This window comes from Ictidomys tridecemlineatus, chromosome 7 (genome assembly GCF_052094955.1).
Source record: "Ictidomys tridecemlineatus isolate mIctTri1 chromosome 7, mIctTri1.hap1, whole genome shotgun sequence".
Lineage (NCBI taxonomy): Eukaryota > Metazoa > Chordata > Mammalia > Rodentia > Sciuridae > Ictidomys > Ictidomys tridecemlineatus.
In genome coordinates this window covers 192,071,563-192,095,370 of record NC_135483.1, presented here as the reverse complement: position 1 = coordinate 192,095,370, position 23,808 = coordinate 192,071,563, and the positions used below count along the sequence as shown (strand labels likewise).

General features: G+C 50.8%; 1 protein-coding gene and 1 long non-coding RNA gene across 2 annotated transcripts in view; one reads left to right on the top strand and one right to left on the bottom strand.

Moving 5' to 3' along the window:
* Positions 1 to 141: 141 nt before the first annotated feature.
* The window catches only part of Efhd1 (EF-hand domain family member D1), a 39,276-nt gene continuing 15,609 nt past the window's right edge, over positions 142 to 23,808 (bottom strand). Inside the window, exons 2-4 of the mRNA XM_013359118.3 lie at positions 15,415 to 15,562; positions 9,158 to 9,292; positions 142 to 1,307 (exon numbers count right to left, since the gene is read on the bottom strand). Coding sequence (XP_013214572.2) covers positions 1,173 to 1,307; positions 9,158 to 9,292; positions 15,415 to 15,562 — 418 coding nt within the window. The 3' untranslated portion in view covers positions 142 to 1,172. The remainder of the gene's footprint in view (positions 1,308 to 9,157; positions 9,293 to 15,414; positions 15,563 to 23,808) is intronic.
* On the top strand, positions 1,285 to 4,050 carry LOC144365671 (uncharacterized). Its single transcript, XR_013424404.1, has 2 exons — positions 1,285 to 1,496; positions 3,624 to 4,050. It is a non-coding gene; the product is annotated as an uncharacterized LOC144365671 (long non-coding RNA).

Genomic DNA, 23,808 nt, shown 5'->3' with positions numbered 1-23,808 from the left:
CAGTGAAAACCCTCCCTCCAGTTCCGGTTCCTAACTATGCTACAGGAAATCCCTGTCAACAGAAGCCCAGGGCTGGACTTGGCCCCCATAGAACACATGCTTCTTCCTCCTAAAGTCAAAGAAGACTCAGGTACATTGCTCTGATGGCCAAGTTCATTTGCACAGTTTATTTAAAAAGAAAGAGCTTTAAGGTAGAAATGCAGATGGTTTCTTTACCCTAAAGAGAGAAGTTGCAAAAGAGAAGTAATAAATATGACAATAGGAAATATTTTTTTAAAAAAATACAACAAGACCCTGGTCCGTGTGAGCAATCCCAAGAACTCACAAATATAAAAATCTATCATAGGGGTAAGAACAGATTTACCTCAATACCTTGAAGCAGATGTTGGAAATTGGCTCGATGGAGAGGATGGCCATGACTTTGGGGATTTCAAAAGGCACTGGTTGTGTCCCTGACCTCGTGGGAACCTGAGGGGTCCACTGTAACATGATCTGCAGAGTTAGAGTGGACCTGGAACCCCTCTACTCATTAGCAGTACTTCTAGTGATTCCTTCCTTCTCACGGGTGAGTGGCAGGCACTTAGGTGTGGAAGACAGAACCGCCCAAGGAGGGAGACACGGAGCAGGGGAGTGAAGAGGGAGGGCCAGGGGGGTGCTGCAGGCCAGTGCTCCCCGTCTTTATGTCAAGTCCTCCCCATGCTGGAGAGCGGGTGGGCAGTGGTCCACCTGGCCTCCTTGGATCTTGCCACCACTACAGAAGACCACACGAAAGCAACTGGCAGAATCTGACCAAGAAAGACAACAGAAATGGGAGGAGAGAAGGATTTCCCAAGAAAATGGCGAGCTAACATGTCCTCTGAGGACCACAAAAGAAAGAATTTCTATACAAATGAGCACAACAGGCTACTCACTGGCGTGGAGCAAGGGAAGGGGAAGGCTGAACCTGGCTTCAGGGGAGGGCAGAGAGGTGAGCAAGGGGGACTTGGCCATCCCATGACCCTCTTGCAGGGGCAGAACAGTGGCGGGGCGGCAGCCCCTTGCCACCCAAGTGAGGCTGAGGAGAGGCCTGGGGCCAGGGAGGAGGCTGGAGGGGCCTGCAGGGGTAAAGACGCTGGGCCATCCCTCCTGGCACCGGGGAGGCAGGCTGTGGGCGGAGGTCAGGGTCTGCTGGACTAAGCGCTGAAAGCAGCCTTGAGCTCCCGGAAGGCTGCCTGGCGGAGCCTTCTCTTCTCCTCCTCCCGCTTCCGCTCATCTTGCTCAGCTTTTAATTCGGATTCAAACTTGCTGGCAGAGGACAAGGCCTGGGCCTGCAGAGAAACGGCACACACGGACAGTTAGGTGTGGGGAGGGACCGGTGCGCCCGGACTCGCCTGCCTGTGGTCCTCACGAGTCCCCTGCTGTGGCGCACATGCTGCTGGCTGTTATGGCTGGATCTGAAATGTCCCCCAGAGATTCGTGTGTTGAAGGCTTCTTCCCCGGGACAGCAATGCTCAGAGGTGACTGGACATGAGGGCTGGTTCCCGGGACTCATAGCTGAATGGATTGTTGGGAGGTGGTGGGACTGCAGAGGGTGAACCTCGTTGGAGGACATGGGTCCTTGGGTGCACACCTTGTCCCTGGCCCCTGTCTTTCTCTCTTCCTGGCTGCCGTGGCCGACAGTTGTGCACCACCACACACCCGGCCACGGGGCTCTGGCTCACCACAGGCCCAAGCCATGCAGTCTGCAACCGTGAGCCAGAACCGACGGCTCCTCCTCTAAGTTGACTTCTATCCTCTCAGGTTGCTCTCTTCTTTTTCAGGATACTGATTAACATCCCTGCTAACTGCTCACTCTGTGTGTGTGTGTGTGTGTTGCTGCTGGGAACCTTGGACATGTTCCACAGGCATTCTACCTCTCAGCCACACCCCCAGCCCTTACCCACAGCCTCAGCCCTTACCCACTTTTACATTCCTTGAATTTCACAATAATATTGTAACCTTCTAGGGGAAAAGGCAGAAGCAAAGGCCCCCTTGCTGGGTTCTGGTTGGTACTGCGTCCATCTATTGTGGCGAAGGGAAGCCCTTACCATACAGATTCCTGCAAAGACTTCAGTTTTTATTGTTGCCATTGCAGTCTGAGTTTTCTCTAAATCAGTCATTCTAAATTTACTTACAAATATTAACATGTTTTTGTCAGGGCTGGGAGTAGAATGTGGCACCATTTGGGTTTTTTGGTTTTTTTTTTAAGGTTGTTTGGTGAAACTACACATACACATTATTATTATTTTTGAGGTGGACACAATCTCTTTATTTCATTTTTATGTGGTGCTGAGGATCGAACCCAGTGCCTCATGCCTGCCAGGCGAGCGCGCTACCACTTGAGCCACATTCCTAGCCCCCAATTTGGGTTTTTTAAACCTAACAATTTGTCTTCAAAAACCATATCAGATAAATCCATCTAAAAATCCTTTATCCTAGAACTGATTACCTGCCACCGTGTCTCATCCATTTGGTAAAATTTCTTAACAACACATTGGGTGTGGACCTTATTTTAATAAAGACTATTAAACTGCTCTCAAAAGTAGCTATTCCTACTCACACCCCACCATCACGGACCAGAGGTGCTCATTTCCCCACAACTCTGCCAAGATTATCATTAACATTCTTCCCTCTTGCCAATCTGATAGGCCAAAAAAAAAAAAAAAAAAAAAAAAACCTGGCACCTTTTATTTCCTCTTTGGTGAATTGACTACTTGTATCCTTCACCCATTTTTCCAGCTGGTTTTTTTTTTCCCCCCTATGTGCAGTTCTCTGTTAGGTATTAACTCTTGTTATATTTTTAGTTACTTTCTCCCTGTCTTTTGTGTGTCTTTAACTTTAAGGTGTCTTGACCACAGAAATATGTAAGATACATAATTTTATTCATTTATTTATTGGCAGTACTGGGGGTAGAACAGGGGGGTGCTCTATCACTGAGCTACATCCCCAGCCCTTTTTATTTTGACACAAGATCTCACTAAGTTGCACAGGCTGGCCTCAAACTTGTGATTCCCCCACCTGCAGTTGGGAGTACAGGTGTGTACAGGTGTGCACCAATGTGCCCAGCTTTTTTTTTTTAAGAGGCCTCACAAAGGTAGTGCCTGGGTCCACTGGGACATGAGCTCTCCTCTTCAGGCTGGGTCACCAGTAGGGCTCAGCCCTCCTCCCTCATCTCTTTCCCCTTAGCAGTCACCCCCTTTCCCACTCTTTTTATTCTCCTTTCGCCTGCCCCTGTGCTTAGGAAGGACGGGAAGGCCAGACCCTGGGCTGTTCCCTTAATGTCCCTGAGTCCAGGGGCCCACTCTGGAGCTGGCTGTACCTGCTCAAACACCAATGGTGTTCCAATCCTCGTAAATTTTGTGAGTTGGGTATTAAATACAGCTATTATAAAAATTAAATTATTTGAGACTATAATCATACTAAAAGCAAAAGTGTTTTATCTATCTATCTATCTATCTATCTTTTGGTATTGAGAATTGAGCCCAGAAAAGTTGCCATGTCCTGCTCACATTTTTACATTTTACTATTATCTATGCCTTTAGTTACCTATTTCTTCTATACCTCTGTGATGTTGTTTTTGTTGTTTTTGTTTGTTTTTGTTTCAGTGCTGGGGATCAAACCCACAGCCTCGCACCTGCTAGGCAAGCCCTCCACCACTGAGCTACATCCCTAGCCCGGTACCCATAGGATGGAAATACTGATGGTGATGTATCATTGTTACCGTGAATCTCCCTTGAAAGCAACTGCAGTGTGTCAACACCATAGAGAGCCACTGAAGCTACATCTTTGGGCTTGGCTTATTGTTTCGTTGATTGTCTATACAATCTTGTTTTAAAGCAATGGAAAATCAGGTTTAAAGTGCCCATGAAGGGCTGAGGATGTGGCTCAAGCGGTAGCGCGCTTGCCTGGCATGCGTGCGGCCTGGGTTTGATCCTCAGCACCACATACAAACAAAAGATGTTGTGTCCTCCATAACTAAAAAATAATAAATATTAAAAAAATGAATAAATAAATAAAGTGCCCATGAAACTTGGAAGTTTGTGGAGTCTGTTGCCTTTACATAACAAACAGCTCTGAAAATTTGAGAGAATATTCTTCTAATATTCCATTCATTAAGGAATGAAGCTTCAAAATATATCCTTTTATTTGTTTTCTTACAAATTAACTTAAAATATCAACCAACATTCATATTGGAACTATATTCTCTTGTGCATTGCAACCACAAAATAGCTATAAATACAAGAGTCCAGCAAAAATCAAAGACTGCATTCTCTGAGAATTAATAGGCTGTGCCCAATTGACAATAAAAGCAGTGTGTATCCATTGTTTGTGAATTTTGTGCTGTATATTGTTTATAAAATTAATAATACACTTACAAGCATGTATAAGTGCATATTGTGTGTGGAGGGTCAGCTACTAGGCATTTACTGACAAACCACTAAGCTTCAGCTCCCTCTGCAAAATGGGACCAAACACGTACCTCTAAAGTTTTTGTTCAGCATTAGACAAAACACGAATCTCAAGCACTCGGCAGAGGGTGTGACCCAGCACCAACTCCCCTGCGCTTGTTAGTCACCCAACCTCCCCACCCTTCCTGGCCAGGTTAGAGGAGGGAAATTCTTGCCATCTCTTCACTTGAGGTATTTCTTCTGTCCACTATAAAAGTCCACCTGTTCTCTGGATCCTATACCCCCTAAGTCCTTGTTTTATCCAGCAACCCCCCCTTTTTTTCCTTCTTTCTATTTTGGTACCAGGGATTGAACCCAGGGGTGCTTAACCACTGAGCCACATCTCCAGCCCTTTTTATGTTTTATTTTGAGACAGGACCTCGATAAATTGCTGAGGCGGCCTTGAACTTGAGATCCTCCTGCCTCAGCCTCCCAAGCTGCCCGGATGACAGGCATGCACCACCATGCCTGGCTAGCTACCCCATTTTGTTCTTGTCTTCTGTGTCTTTGTCTTCCCAACTGCTTCTCTTTAACCTGAACATTCTGACATCTTCCCCAGGCTATGAAATAAACCAAAAACTTCTTCCCTGAACCCAAGCTACTCTCCCCACCTGGGTCCAGACCTTTCCTTGACAAGATGCCCAACTAGCAGGCTCTCCCTCCAGTTCCCGTTCACTCTTCATCCTACTGAGATCTGGACCTCGTGTGAACCTGGGCCCCCAAAAATCTCTTCTGACCCATTTGTGGGGCCCGAGACTTCTGTTCGGGCCTCATCTGATTTAATCTGTGTTTCTCTGTTGTTTCCTGTTTGTTTTTTCGGCACTGGGAATGACACCTAGGCAAGCACCCTACCCCTGAGCCACACCCCAGCACTAATCTGAACACCGCTCGCTTCCGCCAAATAAGTATTTCTTTAGGGTTTCCTTGGACCTCGGATGACGCACTCATTCTTCTTCTCTGTGGGGAAGTGCCAGCCTCCCCCACAGTCCCGTCCGTCATGATCGACCATTGGTCAACCTCCTTGAATTCTTGGTTTCACCTTTTTACTTGTGAAGAGATGGTTCCCGCAGTCTGTGACACTGGATACCTACGAAGTATCCATTTCTTCCCTTCTTTCTTCCTGTGAGAAACTCGCCTGCATGTGGAGAGTGACCCCGCTGCTCCTGACTCCAGGAGGGACCCATGGGGCAATGACATTCTAGCCCTTGCCAATGGTGGGGTCAGGAAGGGACACGTACTGGAGAGTTACTGCACAACCCTCGATGTCCAGTACCCCCATCCTCCTAGTAGCACACTTACAAGTGGGCACATGGTTCCCAGGGGAAAAAGACTTACTTGGAGCTGTCTATGCAGCCAGTTTCTGTCTAACAAGATGTGGTCAAAAGCCATTGGCACCAACGTGACACCCATCGAATACAGGCATGCCTGAAGTCACTTCAGACCTGACACCCAAACTCATTTTATAACTTTCCGTCCTCAAACCCTCCCGTGGCGGGAGGCAGTCTTGAAGTAAAATCTCAGTCCCTTTCCCCACAGCTCTCACACCATGGCCCACAACTTCTCAGCCCCCACTGGGTGGACATGAACACAGAGAGTTCTAGAGTTCTGGGTTCAGGTTACCTCCCTGCCCCAGGCCACGGCCCTCCTCGGACCTACATTCTTCTCCAGACATCTGTGGAGTCTCTTCCCAGGCAAGTCCACCCTTGTATTGCCACCCCTGGGGCATCAAGGACCTGCTTCAACACCCCCGGGGTCTCTGGGGCCTGCAGCTGTGCAGTCCACTCCTGGCCGTGCCTGGGACCAGCCTGCACAGCTGATCAATGACACGTTTCCTGGGCCCGGGAAGCTGGTCCACAGGTGGTCCTGATGCTCAGAGGCTGGGGAAAGGCCTTCCCAGCAGGTGTCCCTCAGCCTGGGGCAGGTCAGAGCTCCCTGAGTGTGTCCCTTGCCCCCAGGAGTCATCAGCCTCAGTCATCTACCACATATGTCACAGGCGGCCAAAGGGTGGGAGGTGCTGGCCCAGTTCTTTCATCTCGGCTTCCACTCCAGACACATCACCAGCCCTGCTCCCTCACGCATCCCATGTCCTCACCACTCTGAGACACCTCTCCATGACACTCCCTGCCTCCGTGCCTTGGAACCCTCACATTTGCTGTTCCCACGACCAGAATGCCTTCCCTTCCTTGATTACAAGGTGAATCCCCATTCATCTCAGAACATCTGTCACCGGTGTCAGCTCCTAAATGGCCTCTCCCAACTTCAAGCCGTGATGCCCTCCATTCGTCATTCAAGCCAACGTTTATTGAGAGCTATTACGCACCAGGCACTGTAATTACAAAGATAACACGCCCACGCTGCCTTTGAGTCTGGCTGAGGAGGCAGACTTAGAAGCATAACGAGTGGAAAAAATTTATTGTTATGCTTTTCGTCTTTTCTCCTGCTTATAAAAATAATATGCACTCGTTATAAAACATTACAGAAATATAAAAAAAAAATCCCTCTGACATAACCATGACTAATAGTTTTGCATGTAATTTTCCAGGTTGTATTTAATATTTCACAAAATCATGGATGGCATACATTGCTTTGCTTAATTTATTTTGGACATCTGTCCACACAGAGACGCTGTCACATCTCATTCTTTCATGACGGTGCAAGCACGTGGCAGCACCACAATGGACTCTTTCTGTGATAACAGAAATTTTGGTTGTTTCCCATTTTCCTCTGTCATCCACAATGCCAAACAGAAGTTCTTGTCCAGACATTCTATGTGCATTTGCATGAATGCTCACAGATAAAACCCCAGAGGTAGAATGTTAATGGCGAGTCCCAAGCTGCTCTACAGAAAGATCAGTTGGTCCTCACTGCGGCTGACCATTAACAGCTCCATGTGCACTAGAGGCCCACAGGGCAGGGTGGACTTGCCTGCCCTGGAGGGTCAGGAAGAGCAGCCTGGAGGGGCCAAGCCTGAGGGCAGTTCTGGAAGGAGCAGAGTTTGCTAGGCAGAGATGTTAGGGTGGGGCTCCAGACAGAGGGACAGTGAGGTCCAGGTGTGAAAAGGGCCTGGCAGCACTTGAAGTGGGTGGAAGGGGCTGGAGCGGGGGTGGGAGCTGGGTTGTAACAGGTCCTGAGTGCCCCTTAAGACGCTCCCTGGGACTCACGCACACTTTACCTACAGCCCTGAGCACATGCACCATCCTGGTGTCTCAACCCCAGGACTGTGCCCAAGGCGTCAGAAGAGCTCTGCACATGTGCCTCCATTACGAAGGACCCAAGCCAGCAGAACGGACCCTCCCTCCTCTGCACTCGCTCAGTCAGGGGGAGTCCCCCTGGGGAGGACAAAGAGTTTGTCCTTGTGAGGGAGCTGTATCTTAGAGCTTAAAGCAGTGCCTGGCTTTGCTGGGGATGGGCCAGTGAATCAAAGGGAAGGCAGGAAGGAAGGGTCAATCCACTTAAGACTGGACACACGATTCTGGTCTTCAAGGCACATGGAGCGGTTGGCCTGTCCCTGACCCTGTCCAGTGAAAGCACTAGAAATTCAGCTTGTGGGGTGGCAGAAAGACGACAGAATCCATCTCTAAGCAGTGACATGGAGAAGGGAAAATATATGGGGAGCAGTGGCATAAGACTTCACCTAGCAAATTGGGAGGCTGAGACAGAAGGATCACAAGTTTGAGCTCAGCCTGGGCAACTTAGCGAGACTATTTCTCAAAAATAAAATTTAAAGAGAGATGGGGATGTAGCTCAGTGATAGAACATTTGCCTTGCATGTGCAAAGCCTAAGATATCTCTCAGCGCTGAATAATATAATAATAACAACAACAACAATAATGAGAACAGAGCCCTGCTAAAGGGTCTAAGCAGACTAGGATATGTGACCAAGGACACTTTGTCCCTAGATAAGATCCCAGAAGCTATTTCCTGCCTGGAGTGACAGGGATTCCCCACAGCTCAGATCACCCAGGGAGTTCTCAGTGAGCCCACTTGCCCAGCACTTCATGAGTGAGCTCATCTAATCCTCAGGAATGCTCTTGTCAGCCTCAGCCCCATTGTACAGATAAAGAAACCGAGGCACAGAGAGGCAACCAGTAGAGGAGGCAGGATCTGCACCTGGGCAGCACGGCTGCAGAGCTGCATCCTTCCCCCGGCACCCCGGGTCTGCTCAGCTCGGATGTGCAGGACTCTCCCGTCTGTTTCTGCAGGAGTGCTCTGCAGAGATGAAGGTAAGAGGGCAGAGGCCAGCCTCGTGTGGAGAGGCACATCAATGCCCAAGGACAGCGTGAACTTGTGAATGGAAGGAAGCACCCGGAAGGGCTGCGGGGCCACCCCTGGGCATTCCTCCCCAAGTCTGGACCACTGTGATGCGCAAAAACCCGTTCAAGACAAGTCACCCTGTGCACGCCCGCACCCCACCACCCATGTGTTTAGCACCAACTCATCCAGGGCTGGGTGGAGATCTTTGCCGGGTGTCTATGGAGCGCTGACCGGGAGCACTGCCCCAGGGGGTCTGTTGAACCTGACCAGGACCCAGCGTATTTACTCTTTGGTTGTTTTCTGATTTGTGTTGACTTTTCAATGGCACAAGGACACGCTGTTATTTCCCTGAGCGAGGCACTGGACAAGGGAGCGCCTGTCCCTCAGAGAGGGTAAAGGAGGGAGCGCTGGCTCCACGGAGAAGAACAGGAACGTACCTTGGCTTCAAAGAAGTCCTTGGCACCCCTGACGCCCTCCAGGGCCACATCGATCTCGGAGAGCTTGGCCAGCGCCAGCAGCCCGCTGTCTTCCTGCAGCTCTCCCGCCGCGGCCTTGTGGAAAATGAGCAGGAACTGCAGGAGGAGACAGAAGGACAGGAGCCGCTGTACCTCGGCCTCCCTGAGAGACCCAGAGAACCCCTTCTTGCCAAGCACTGGAAAAGGGCGTTTATGTGGTGTGTGATGAATTGGTTTGTTCCTTATCAGATGGCCAAAGAAAAGACAGGGCGCTGGGTGAAGCTCAGGGGTAAAGGGCGTGCCCAGCATGTGCTAGGGCCTGGGCTCCGTGGCCAGCACCCAAAACTATATGCCAAAAATAAAATGCTGGGGGCTGGAGCACAGCCCAGGGGTAGAGCACATGCTCAGCATGAACAAGGATCTGGGTTCCATCCCCAACACAAAATCACACACAAAAAAATAATCAAATAAAATGCTGTTCATTTGCCCAAACACCAATGCCATGGCTGGGAATTTATCCCTCAGAAACTCACAAAATAGTTTTAGCATTATCAATACAATTGGCAACATCCTAGCTTATAGCTACAAAAGGAAAATCAAATAGATCTATATATATTATTTTGAAACAAAATAATATTTTTGATATATCTTAACTACTTTTTTAAAAGTATTTTTTAAAAATGTTTATTTTGTTTTTCAGTTGTAGTTGCACACAGTACTTTTGTTTATATGTGGTGCTGAGGATCGAACCCAGGGCCTCGCACATGCTAGGTGAGCGCTCTACCACTGAGCCACAACCCCAGCCCATTAACTACTTCTGTTTTACTTGTGTGTTCCACTTTTTATTTTCTTTCTTTCTTTCTTTTTTTTTTTTTTGGTACTGGGGATTGAACTCAGGCGTGCTTAACCAGTGAACCACATTACCAGCCCTTTTTATGTTATTTTTTTATTTTGAGACAGGGTCTCACTAAGTTGCTTAGGGCCTCACTAAATTGCTGAGGCTGGCCTCGAACTTGTGATCCTCCTGCCTCACCCTCCTGAGTTGCTGGGATCACAGGCATGTGCCACCATGCCCAGCGTGTATTCTACATTTCCATCAGATTGCTTATCTTTCTGTTGGCTAAGAGATCTTCACAAGACCTGCTAAAACTTTAGCTCTGTCACTTGCCCTTTAACTGTGCGTACAGTGAGTTTTGACTTTCAGAAGTTTTAAATAAACTCTTTCAAATCTTTTTCTTTCTCTCACCAGAGTTATGTTCAGAAAAACCTTTCTTGCCACCAAGGTTATATGAACAATCACCTATGTTTTTGTCCACTACTTTTATGGCTTCTTTAAAAAAAAGTGTAAATAATTAATCTCTGAAATTTCTTCCATCTATCCTGTGAGGGTAATTATTAACCTTATTTTCTTCCAAATGGTTACTTAGTAATCCCCACATCATTTATTGAATAATCCTTCTACTTCCTCCAGATTCAAAACGTGACCTGAAAGAATTAATCTTTGAATGCAACTTGTCCTAAGGCCTCAACAACATCATTTATTAAATAAATAAATTGACCAGACATCAATGGCAGGCCCCCCACTTTCCTATTCTCTCCTGAGGTGATTTTGTAGATTGAACGCAGAGGAGCTTAACCACTTAGCCACATCCCCACCTCCCCTTTTTTTCCATATATTTTATTTAGATATAGGGTCTTGCTAAGTTGCTAAAAGCCTCACTAAGTGGCTGAGGCTGGCTTTGAACTTTCAGTCCTCCTGCCTCAGCCTCCTGAGCCACTGGGATTACAGGTATGCACGACCATGCCTGACTTTAGATTCTTTTTAAATAATTTTTATAAATCTACCTGTCAAACAACTACCACGCAATGTCTATTATTTATTTTCCATTTGGGTATAAACTGATAGACTCCATATCATCAAAAGAGGATTTCTCCAGGTTTTCAGATGAGACCTAAAATATATGTGTCTACAAGGAAATTTCAGGTTTCCAGGTCTTTTTTCACACCTTTTTCCTGTGTTAAAGGACATCACTGAAGCAGTGACAAATCCAATAAGTGGGACAGGCTTTCCAAAGCCCAACTTGGCTCTACCCCAAGGCTCTTGCACCCACCCTCACAGCCCCAAACGCCTCGCTCACAGACCTCTGATCTGGGTGCAGTGACACACACATGTCACCCCGGCCACTCGGGAGGCTGAGGCAACATACTGAGACCCCCTCTGAAAATAAACCTTCTCAGGTTCCTCATTCCAGGGCCCTCAGTCCACTGAGGACCCCCCCACCCCCCCGCAGTACTAATCGATGCCCAGGAACTTGGAGCTTCGCTGAGGCATGAGCAGGAGCTTGGATGGACGGAAAGGCCACGTCCATCCACCTGCAGCTTCTAACCCTCTCACTAGAGGACGGCAAAGACTCAGTCTGCTGCAGAGGATCGGGCCAGAACATGGCCCAAAGAAAACAAGCCTGTTCAAGGAGGCCAGGCCCCCAGGAATAGGATCAAGGCCAAAAGGGCGGGGACAGCAATGACCAAGTTCTCTCTGGGAAGAGATTGAAGCAAAAAAGACTTCAGTGTTTGCCAACGTGAGCTGTGGGCAGGAGTAAAATGCCAGCCCTTCTGTACCCTGCAGCCATAGTCTGTCCCCACTAGCCACCACTAGAACAGTGTTGAGAGGCAGTGGGCCTTTAAGAGGTGATTAGGTCATCAAGCGGGATGAAGGCCTTTCTGCTGGGACTGGGCGGGAAGAGTGGATTTGGCTTCCTCTGCTCTCTTACTTTCTCTCTCACCATGCCATTTCTTGTCCACTCATGGCCTGGCCTTGTGATTTCGACCATGAATTTCAGTGGCACCCGAAGTTGGCAGATGCCAGCACTATGCTCCTGGACTTCTAGATCTATAGGTCAAAATAAACCTTTTTTTCTTTCTAGATTACTAGCCTCAGGTATTTTCTTATAGCATCAGAAATTTGACTAAAATTATGACCTAAATCATTTTGTTTACAGAACCCTCTCCCCTGTAGCTCCATAAGCAGATAGCTCTCCGAATATCAGCTGCCCCATGAAGCAGCTCAGAAAAGAGGGAGCAGCGCCCTGAGCTCAGCACCAATCCAAGTGACCTCAGGGTTTCCTTCTGTCCCCAAGACTCAGTTTTCTCACATCTGAAGAACAGGCAACAGAATCTGTGTTCTCTGGAGGGCTCTGTGAACTGGAAACATTAAAGAATTCCTCACGGCTCTTTTCCCTAAAGCTATTTCCTCTGAGCCTCAGGTCTGGGGCGGATCCAGCTCGTGGGCCCTGGCTCTGCCATCTCAGCAGATTACCCACAGTGGCCCATCATACTCCAGGGTCTCCTGACCCCAAATAAGAAAAAAAAAAAAAAAGAATCCAGTTCAACCTGAAAAGGTCAGCCTTCCATGAAGCGCGCCAGACGTTCCCATTTGACTTTATCACCGTCACTCACTGCCCCTGAATGACCATCTCTCCAATCGCCCAGCCTCGTCTGTCTCCCTATTTATAGTCCACAGAGACTGGCATGGTGTACAAGAACTGGAAAACGTCCTGACTGTGACTGGAGGAGGCGGAGGCGGGAGCTGCAGAACAAAGAGCCAGAGAGAGCTCGCGAAGCCCGAGGCCCCCAGCCACAGCCTGACGCCTGGGGAGATGGGGGGACTGTTCACCCTCGAGGCTCTGACAGGTGGCACAGAGGCTACCCCTGTGTTAGCCAGAGCTCTGAGGTTGAACTGACAGAAATAAACTTGTTGGCTGAAGCAAAAAGAGGTGTTTGTTACATGGGGATGCCTCAGGAATCCAGGGGCAGCAGGTACCGGCCCGGAGGAGGCCTGAGAGCGGCACAACTCTGACCAGGGACGACATCCCCTCTCCATTGGGCCTGTGTGGTCCACGAGGCAGGCCGCGGCCACCCTACTTTGAGTGGGAGCAGCCACCTGCAGAGTCATCAGGAAGTGAAAGTCTAGGAGAGGAGAGAGAATTTGCCTGGACTAGGGTGGCCAGAGGCCCGTCATGACTCCATCAACCATGACTGGGCAGGTGAGACACCCAGCCCCCCTAGGGCAGCAGGGACCCCGTTTTCATCTGCTTGGGCTGCTCTAACAAAACACCACAGACTGGGTGTCATAAGCAGTAGAAGTTTATTTTCCTGCAGTGCTGGAGGCCGGAAATCCACCACGGGGTGATGGGAATGCAGTTTCTGGTGAGGCTTCACTTCCTGGCTGGTCGATGACACAGAAGGAAAATCAGTTCTTGTCACCGAGGCTCAAACATAAAAGACCTTGGCCAGCACAGTGGCGCCCACCTGGTAATCGCAGCCACTGGGAGGACGAGGCAGGAAGATCACAAGTTCAAGGACAGCCAGGGCAACTTAGTGAGACCCTGTCTCAAAATAAAAACTAAAGGGCCTGGGGGCGGGTCTCCATGGTGAAGTACCCCTGGGTTCAATCCCAGGTTCAAGAAGAACGACGATGACTTGCTCAAGTGACCCAGCGCCATGTGGCAGGCCAAGAGGGGGCCACAGTCTGGGCTCCTCTCACTGCGCACAGTGTGGCTCCAGCGGTCCCCAGCCCAGGCAGAGACCAGTGGTGAAATGACTCAGCAGGAGGCCAGGCAATGAGGCCTGAGGGCTGGCCTGTCCTTGCACTTTCAAATCCCCTACTGCAGGTACAGTGGCCACCCACTGGACCACAGCAGGGCCCGGAACTGACAAGGATTAAAGCCAGTGCCACTGGAGCTCTGGGAGGGGCGGAGAGCTGACAGGCCCTCTGGAGGTTTCCAGGCCTCGGATGTCCACAGCCTCGGGAAGTGGCCCAAACCGCAGCTCGTCCAAGGCGAGCCAGGTGTCTTAGACTCAAGAGGAACAGAGGTGGGCAAAATGGGACCCGCAAGTTGGGTCTTAGTTCAGCTGGTGGCTGCACAGACCCTAAGCGTGCCCCCCATGTGTTGTTCCAGACGTCACCATTTTGGGGACCAAAGCAGAGCCTCTTTCCCCAGCGTCACCTCAAGCTTCACCAAGGCAATGCTTCTACCTCTGTACCCCAGGGGAACCCGGGTCGAGAGAGCCCATGCCCAGCAGGGGGCATGAGTATACCCCACAGGGCTGTGAAGACCAGCCACGGGTGCCAAGGGCAGGCTGGGCAGCCCCACTCAGCCCTGCGCAGGGGCCTGACCCCGGGCTGGGCCTTCCTTCCATCTGACATGAGAGAGCTGGCTGAGGCCATCTCGAGGGTTCTGCCAGCTCACGCTTTCTGTGATGGACTTTAGTGACACGGGGTACAGAGCCAGCGTGACTTTCCCCCTCTCCTCACACAGTACTTCGGACCCCAGTACGTGGGGTCTCCTTGCACCAGCAAGCCAGCGATTCTCTAGGGGCAGAGCCGCCAGCAGACACCGGCTGGGCGACCTCGAATCTGATTCAGTCCCAACACTACCTGCCTGCGAAGGCATCAGAGCCCCAGTCAAGGGCTCAGTCCCCAAGACTGCCTCCTTCACCTTAAGATGGCAGTCCCAGGGACAGCCTCTGGCCCCTCACCGCCCCTCAGGTTTCCTCTCAGTTACTCAGAACCCCCCAACTCAGGCCTTTTCAGTCTCATGGAAATTCTATACATAGACACGACGGATTCAACCCCTGGCCGATGGTGATCATTTAACCTTCAGATGGTCTGCTTTCCCAAGAGGTTGCTCTTGGTGCTTCCTGTGACCAGCCCCATCCTGGATCTACCTAGGGGTGGCCTGCTGCCATCTCATTAGCATGCAAAAGACACTCTGGAGATTTCCAGGGTTTAGCTGCATGTCAGGAGACACAGTGCCCACAGTACAGAGTATGCAGCTCCTGTCTGTCTAGGGTGGGAAATGGTCACTCTATTCCTCATTTAATAAAAACACACCAAAACTTTGTGCCTATAAATATCCACTACGGATATTTTGGTGAAACATCCTTCTAGATTTCTTACCACTTTACACAAGTCAGGTGATTTTCAGTCTGTTTCCTGACCAGCTCAACACCTGCCTAAAGTGGAGGAGGCGGGGGCTGGGGAGGGAACCCAGGGCTCAGACATTCTAAGCCCAGGTTCTACCACTGAGCAACACCCCGCCCCTTGAGCATAGTTTTGAAAGCAGCATTGCAGGTTAAATTTCCAAACAGCACTCTCACGAGGCAGACCCGTTTGCACCCCAGAGGGCTGTGAACTGGGGGTCCCGCCCCAGGGCCCAGGAACAACACGATGCAGATACCTCCCGGAAACTGAGCTTGCCGTCGAAGTCCTCGTCCACCTCCTTGATCATGCTCTTCAGGCCCAGGTGGGTCTGGGGGGCCCCCAGCTTCTCCATCATCAGCTTCAGTTCCATCAGGTCGATGAAGCCGTCGCGCCCAGCATCATACCTGCAGGGTGGCAGCAAGGCACGGTCAGGAAGAAGGGACACTTGTTAGTCTCCCAGCCACATGATCCTTTGGCCTCATTTATGAGTTGGTTTCTTCTTGTGTGTGTTGCTGGGATGGAACCCACGGCCTCTTACCTGCTAGGCAGGTGTCCTCATCCCCAGCCCTCGCTTACTGAAAAACGACTCCAGTATCTCCCACTCAGTGTCCAGGTCACTTCCTCAGAAGGGACCTCTTTGAGCAAGACACCTTAGGGCTTAAGAGTGGACTCGGTGGTACACATGAGTGTCACGTCTCTTATCTCCTCCAGGCCACGCGTTTCCCCAGGATGAACACAGGCCTCGTTGACTTGACTTTCCCGGGTTCAGACCAACGACACCATGGGCGCCTCATGCTGGGGGAGCCTCATACCGGGGGAGCCTCACTCTGGGGCACCACACTTTGGGGGAGCCTCATGCTGGGGGAGCGGCACAAGGGTGCCCACAGCACCCTCTACACTCACAGGACAGAACCTCCAGCTCCCCCAGCGTGAATTGGGCCTGGTCCTGGCTTAGATTTCTGGCTTTGCCCTCGGGGTCACTCGCCAGGTCTAAATGATCACGTCTGTGTGATCGACTGTCCTTTCACAGAACCTCTGCTGGCTGTCCCACCAGTCCCCAGCCCCCTCTAGGGACCAGCCTCATGAGGTGAGGGGTGGGGAGGCATCTCCAGACAGCTCAGCTCAGCCTCCTCCGCCCCTGCCCAGCCCAGCCCTGTCCCTTCTCCACACACCTGACCTCACGGGGCTTCCCGCAGACCCCCTGGCTCCCCTCCCTTGAGGGCCCTCATATTTTTGATAGCAAGAGGCCTCTTGCTGCTCAGGTCTGAATGCCCTGCTTTAAAGAGTCAATCAGGTCTCCACAGCCAAAGGGTGGGAATGACCCACGGAAAGGACACCCCGGCACATTCCACCACAGGGAGGACCCTCAGGGACGTAAAGCTGAATGAAGTCAAGCCAGCACAAGAGGACATGCACGGGGGGGGGGGGGGGGGGGTCCACTACCGAGGGACCCGGATGGGGGCGGAGCTGGGGGCTCCTGTGTGATGATGGGAGAGGTTCAGCATGGGCTGAGGAAGAGCGGACAGTGGACAGTGGGCAGTGACGCTGGCCTCACAGTGGGAACGCACTTAACACTCCTGAGCTGTGCACTCAAACGGTTAAAACGGAGAATCCGTTCCACACATCTCACCATAATTTTCAAACTAAACTAGTCATAAGCAAACAGCCTTCCTCACTATCCACCTCTTCGTACACCCACCCCCAGGAACACAAACCCGCCACTGTCGAGAACCACCGCCGACGCCCACCAAGAAATGCAGCCGTGGGCCTCTGGAAATTGGCCACTGGGGGCTGTGGCATTTCTAGGACCCACACAGCCAGGCCAGCGGGGGGAGGGGGGTCAGGAGTCCCCACGGTGCTCCATGCCGGCCACTGTGGCCGGTTCAGGCCTCTCCTCCCACCCTCTAGCCCGCCCTGCTCTGTTCTGTGGCCTTCTTGCTCCCCAGAGCCCAGGGCCTCCCACTTCTGCCTCTGCTGTCAACAGCACCCACTGTCTGTCCTTGTCTGGCCCCAGCACTCACCACCTCCTCTGCTGGGCATGTTTCATGCAAGTCCTCCCCACCCTCCGGGTGCAGCCTCCTTGTTGGAAGAGTTATTTCATAAGGTGCTAAAGGTCACAGAGGAGATCCCTGAGTGAATGCTGGTGACCTCTGAGCAGCCCTGAAGACAGGTGTTCCACATCTGGAAACGAGCAAGCTATCTCCAGGCTGCCAGGAAGTAGGTAGAATCTACACATCACAAATGGATCAGCCCAGGATCTAGTAGTAGTATCAAAGAATGGACTATTCCCAGCAACTGGGGAGGCTGAGGCAGGAGGATCTCAAGTTCCAGGCCAGCCTCAGCAACTTTGCCAGACCCTGTCTCAAAATAAAAAATAAAAATGGCTATAGATGTAGCTCAGTGGTAAGCTGCCCCTGGGTTTAATTCCCAGTACACACATACACACACACACAAAGATGGATTGTGAGTACTTTAAAATGGAAGCAATGAGCCAGGCAAGGTGGCACATGCCTGTAATCCCAGTGGCTTGAGAGGCTGAGGCAGGAGGATCGTCAGTTTAAGGCCAGCCTCAGCAATTTAGTGAGGCCCTAAGCAACTCAGTGAGACCCTGTCTTGAAATAAAATGTATATATATAAAAAAAAAAGGGCTGGGGATGTGGTTCAGCGATTAAGTGCCCCTGGGTTCAATCCATGGTACCAAACAAACAAACAAAACGCCAGCTTGATTGAGACATAATTCACACATTATACTATCTCCTCCTATAAACTGAACAGTTCAGTGGTACTTTTTTTGTATTTCTGGAAATTGAACCTGGCCATGCTCTGTCACTAGCTGCATTCTTGCTGAGACTAGCCTCTAACTTGGGATCCTCCTTCCTCAGCTTCCCAGTTTTCTAGGATAATAGGCATGGCCACTGCACCCAGCCCGTTCAGTGGCTCTTAGTATATTTACAACTCTATGCCACCATCATTACCATCTAATTCCAGAATATTTTCATCACCCTAAAAACAATCCATAGCCATTAGCACTCATTCCCCCCGCTTCTCTCTCCCTGGCCCTTTAGCAACTACTAGCATTTCTGTCTCTGTGGATTTGACACCTAGAAATTTCTCATAAACGGACTCACAATATATAGTTTTCCTGTCTGGCTTCTTTCCCTTCACTAACGTTTTCAAGGTTCACTCATTTATGCAGCGTGCATCCATCGACTTTATTCCTTTCTGTTGCCAAAAAACGTTCCACTTGCAGACACACGCCACACTTGGTCCATCCCTTCATCAGGTGACGACCTTGGGCCACTTCCACTTTTTGGCTCTACAAATAACGCTGCTTTGAACACTGGTACACACGTGTTTGTGTGGAACTCCCTCTTGGTTTCTCTGGGTAGACATCTCAGTGCAACTGCTGGGCCATGTGGCTCATGCCCCTTTGAAAGCTGGTGGTCAAACGGGCCCAACAGAAAACCATGGTCGACTGGAGTTGCTGCTCGGGTGAGCAAGGCCCTCTGTCAGGCCCTGGGCGGGAGACCCACAGGGCAGATTCCCCATCGGTCAGGTGGACCCTCTGTGATTGAGCCACCCAGAAAGGTGGCAAAACCCCGTCCCCAAACAAAAATAAAAAGGGCTGGGAGTGTGCCCCTAGGTTCACTCCCTAGTACCATAAAAAGAGAGGAAGGAAGGAGGGAAGGAGGGGAAAAGAGAAGGAAAAAGAAAAAGTTCAGGGACCGGACGATGGTGAATGTACTTAATGTCACTAAACTGCATATTTGAAAGTGGTCATTTTGGGGGCTGGGGCTGTCCTGTAGCTCAGGGCTTAAGCATTTGCCTAGCATGCACAAGGCCTTGGGGTTCCATGCACCAGAAAAAAATTTTTTAAAGAAGTACATTTTACTTTACACACACACACACCTTACTACAATTAAAAATTTTTTTCATTTAAAAAAGATCAAGGGGGCTGGGATTGTGACTCAGATGTAGAGCGCCCGCCTAGCATGCGTAAGGCACTGGGTTCGATCCTCAGCACCACATAAATGTAAAAATAAAGACATTGTGTCCACCAATAACTAAAAAATAAACTTAAAAATCATGTGGCAATAAATAAAGGAGCTTATTAAAAAAAAAAAAGATCAAGGTCCCGAAACTAAGACCCCAAGCCAATTTCAGAAGCACAGAGCTTGAGGAAAGAGCTCAGTGGCATGTGTGACCACACCCCTGGAGGCCGGGATACCACAGTGAGTCCTGGAGGCCACATACTCATTATGGTAAGAAGGAAAAGTCCCAAACAAACAAACAAAGAATGATAGATCTAATAGAATATTCCAGATGCACTAGAAAGATGATTCCTGTGGAAATGGCCAAGTCCACCTGAACATTAAATTCACCTACTCCCACCCACCCCTTGACGCCCTGCTCCACCCCATGCAGACCCCACACTCCAGGGAAGCTGGGGCTGGTCAGTGGAGGCTCCCAAGAAGGTGGGAAGGCCTAAGACCCTGTGCAAGGACAGAGGGAGAAGGGACCAGGGGTCTTCAGCTCCAGGAAGAAAAAGAGGTATCTCTGGACGTTGCCCAGGGGCCCAGAGGCAGCCAGAACGGAAATGAGACCCATTTCCACGAGGTGCAAAGAGGATCTTTTCTCTAAAACAGCTGACCAGATCTGGACCCGGAAAGTCAGGAGAGCTCTCACAGACAGGCTGAGATGGACAGTCTCCATTACAAGGAGTCCGACTCAAAGAAAACAGGTTTCCATGGTGTGGAACTTTCCAGAGCCTTCCATGTGGTCATGTGTTCAAAATTCACCAGAGGGAAACAGCACAGGCTCATCTGACCACAGATCCTCCGCCTGTAGTGATTTTCCACTGCAGAGGGGGCAGTTGACCTCAGAAGGGGCAGCTCCAGGTGGCACAGTGCTTGCCCAGGATGCACGAGACCCCAGGCTCCATCCCCAGCATCACAAAAAATAAAAGAAGGGGTGGCCCAGTTAAATGACCACTAAGTTCCCTGAACGTAGAGATTCTGAGTGAAAATCTTCTGCCCTGTGCTCAGCACAAAGCCTGCGTTCCAACAAAGCTCGCAGAGGAGACCAGAGCCTTGCGGGCGGCACCGTTAAGACGTGAGTCTGTCCAGGCACGGGCAGGAAGCAGTGTCAGCAGACACTGGACAGCAGAGAAGGAAGGAGGAGAGGGGAATCTGTGAGGGAGCAGCTGAAAGGCTTAGGTGGCAGGAAAGAGGCGTACTGGGAGGGTGGGGATGGGAAGTAAAGGTCAGGGAACAAGGCAGGGGTTTGTCCTCAGTCAGACGGGAGAGCACTGAGTGGCTCCCAGCTCGCTGACCTAGAGATGGCACTGCCTGCCGCAGACACAGAGGCGGGCAGTGGGGCCGAGCCAGGCTGGGGCTCCTCCAGTCACAGAGAGGCGTCAGCAAAGCCGTGCCCCCACTCTCCTTTGGGGTCTGGAAAAACTTTCCTCTGGATGCTCCAACCCAAAACTCTCCAGACTGACAAAGAGCACACAAGCCAGAAAGGACCCTCAGCCAGCTCTGGGCAACGGCTTCGAGAAAGTCCAATTTCTATCTGGTGAGAAGCCTGGGTCCAACCCCTTTGGAGCCCACCACCGAGTGGGCAAATCCCAGACAGGAGAAGAGCCAAGGCTGAGGCCCACACAGGCCTGGCTGGGTTCTGCTGGGGGCAAGAGGTTGGCACAGGGATGGAGCGGGCGGAGACATGGAGGGGACATCTCCAAGGCCGAGAGCAGGAAAGAAAGGAATCGTGAGCCAGCCGCCCCTCCACTCCCAGGTGCTCAGTCAAGCCTGCCTTCCTTTGTTCCTATTAGAAGCATCGGCCTAGTGCCATCTATTGAAGTCCTGGCAGGACTATAAAGTGACCACACATCAGTGGCATCCCTTTCCCTGTGGAGCCGGGACTTGAATTCAGAAGGGCACCCGTCTCTTCAAAGTGACCCTCTCCGAGGGCTGGTCTACAGTCACTTCCTTCAGGGCCTAGATTTGCAAGACAGGCAGGAAAAAAACTCTGACAGGTCCCTTTCATCTTCTCACTGTTTTATCTCCTCCCTCGAAACACCCCCCCCCCCCCGACCCTGCAGAGCCCGGGACACAGTGGGGCTCAAAGCGTTCAGCAAGTACAACTGCTCTCTTCACAGCTGACCACCTTTGTCTCACAGGCTGGTCCTTTTGATCTTTAGGACAGTCCTGTGAAAAGTTTTAATACAAGCCACCTGCCCTTCTTGTTTATTGAGAGCTCACTGAAGGCCAGGCACTGGGCTAAATGACCTCACTAAATCCAGCAGTGCTGGGAGGTGGTAACCAGTAGTCCCACTCAGTGGACAGTGACAACTGTAATAAGTCGCAAAGCCACCTCTAAGGGAACTGCACTGGCCTGGGGTTTTAAGCTTCTATGGGAGCAGGGAAGGCAAGCGTGGTCATGAACTGAGTTTATTCTAGGTACCCCTCAACTTTCAAGAGACTAGGGGAGGTCTACTCAATGTCCCACGAACAGATCACTGTCATCACCGTGCGCATCATGCCTCCTGTGGTTAATATCTGAAGACTTTGGCAGAAATGACCGCGCAGTGTTTGTAATGTTCATGGCTTCTCACTTTGTCGGTGAAACACGGTGCCACACATTACCTACACATGCAAAGCAACTCACTTGTGATCCAGAGTGCACTAAAGTTGCCACCTTACAAACATTTGGAGAAACAGTTCCCCATCTGGGCATTTCAAATAAATAGCATCTGTTTTATTCTTAAACCCTCCTCTAAGGGGTATGGTACTGCTGGGCTGCTGAAGAAACCTGAGCCCATCACCATCAGCCCAAGGTCACCAGGCCAGGCAGGTAAACAGGGAGGACCTCCTCCCCAGCCTGATTTCCAAGCCCTCAGCTCTGCCCCGGGCTGGGCTGCAGGGCTGAAGGTACCATGTCAGGCTTTAGGGTAGGGGCCTTGATATTCAGGTTGGTCCTTGCAATGCCAAGGCTGCCTCTCCAGTTAACAAAGACAGGAACAAAGTTATTAAAACATAAAGGCAAAGAGAGTGTGGTTCAGTGGTAGAGTGCTTGCCCAGCAGGGCGGAGGCCCCCAGCTTCCACCCCCAGCAGGATGGTGATGATGGAGGAAAAGAAACAAGATGCAGGCCTCCCTGAAGGTTTTAGGAGGCCACCATTGGTGCATCATAGGTGGCTGGAGGTGAGGACCCGAGCAGGGCCTGCAAGCCAGGGCCCTGGGACCAAGCACACTTTGCAGGGGAGGGCGATCCTCATCTTTAATCTGCACCAAGGCCACCCTCTGCAAACCAGTGAGGCATGCAAACCCTTAGACAGACTGACTGCGACCTTGCACCAAGTGCACTAATGTTGCCACCTTACAAACATTTGGAGAAACAGTCTCCCCAGCCAGGCATTTCAAATAAATAGCATCTGTTTTATTCTTAAACAGGCCAATGCAAGTGAATTTGTTTCCTTCACACAAGAAACATCTGTTGCTCCCCTCCCCACGAAAATGCTATCACCTTCCCTGCAATTGGAAATCCAACCCTCTAGAAAGGGGACAGAGCCTAGAATACCTTGCCTGAGTGGGGGCCAGGGCACCCCCCACCCCCAGAGCCCTGGGGTGTGGGACCTGGCCCCAGAGTAACCTGGAAGTGGTCAGCTGGGGAGGGGGACCCTAGCCCCAGCCCCAGCTCCATCTGACTGGGGCTTGCTTTCTTCCTAAAGCTGGGCCTAAACCTACATTCCCCCTTCTTTTATTTCAGATCCTCAAGGTACCACGGCCCTGATCATCACCCCAAACACACAGTTGGCATCTTTCAAACACTTTCAGGTTCACTGGAGTCCCCGTGAGCTCCTAATCCTCCTCTACCAACTTCTCAGCTCTTTTTTCTTCCCTGTAATTTTGTGGGTTCTTTTGGTGCTGAGGATTGAATCCAGGGCCTTGCACACGCTAAGCAAGTGCTCCATCGCTGAGCCACACCCAACCCCCAGATCTTTCTTTTTATTTTTTATTGGTTGTTCAAAACATTACAAAGCTCATGATATATCATCTTTCATACATTTGACTCAATTGGGAAAGGTAGCAGGTCTTTCTTATTAAAGGCAACCCAGAGCAGTAAAGGAAACCCACACATAACCCCAAGACCCTGTGTTGCCGTTGCCTGGGGTGTCCTTCTGCACTGTGACTTCTTTCCATGTTTACCATTGTCTCCGTCTCTGTGAGGGACTCCATTGGCACTCAGGATGGTGACACAGACACAGACGGGTGGAAACCTTTCCCTGACGGACCCTTGAGAGAGACCTGACCCTTCCGGGAACAGTGATCCCAGCCCTAAGTGCCTTATTGGGCTGTAAAGGAGTCCGGGGGAGCTAACCTTGGCTGGCGCCTGTCACCCCCTGTAAGGGGCTGGTTTTATGAACTAGCCCCTGTGTGTAGGCGCCAGGAGAAAGCACATGCCTTCCAGCGAGAACATGGTCCCAAAGTGCCTCCACCATCTTCAGTAACTGGCCGCTTGCTTGGGTCCCTGGTCCAGCACAGCCCTTTCCAGGGATGAGCCCACTGCCCAGGCCTCCTGCCTCTTTCAGGACAGGGGCCATCTCTGAAGGTCTGGTGGTGAAGTGGGCTGAGACCCTCACCTGCGGGCCC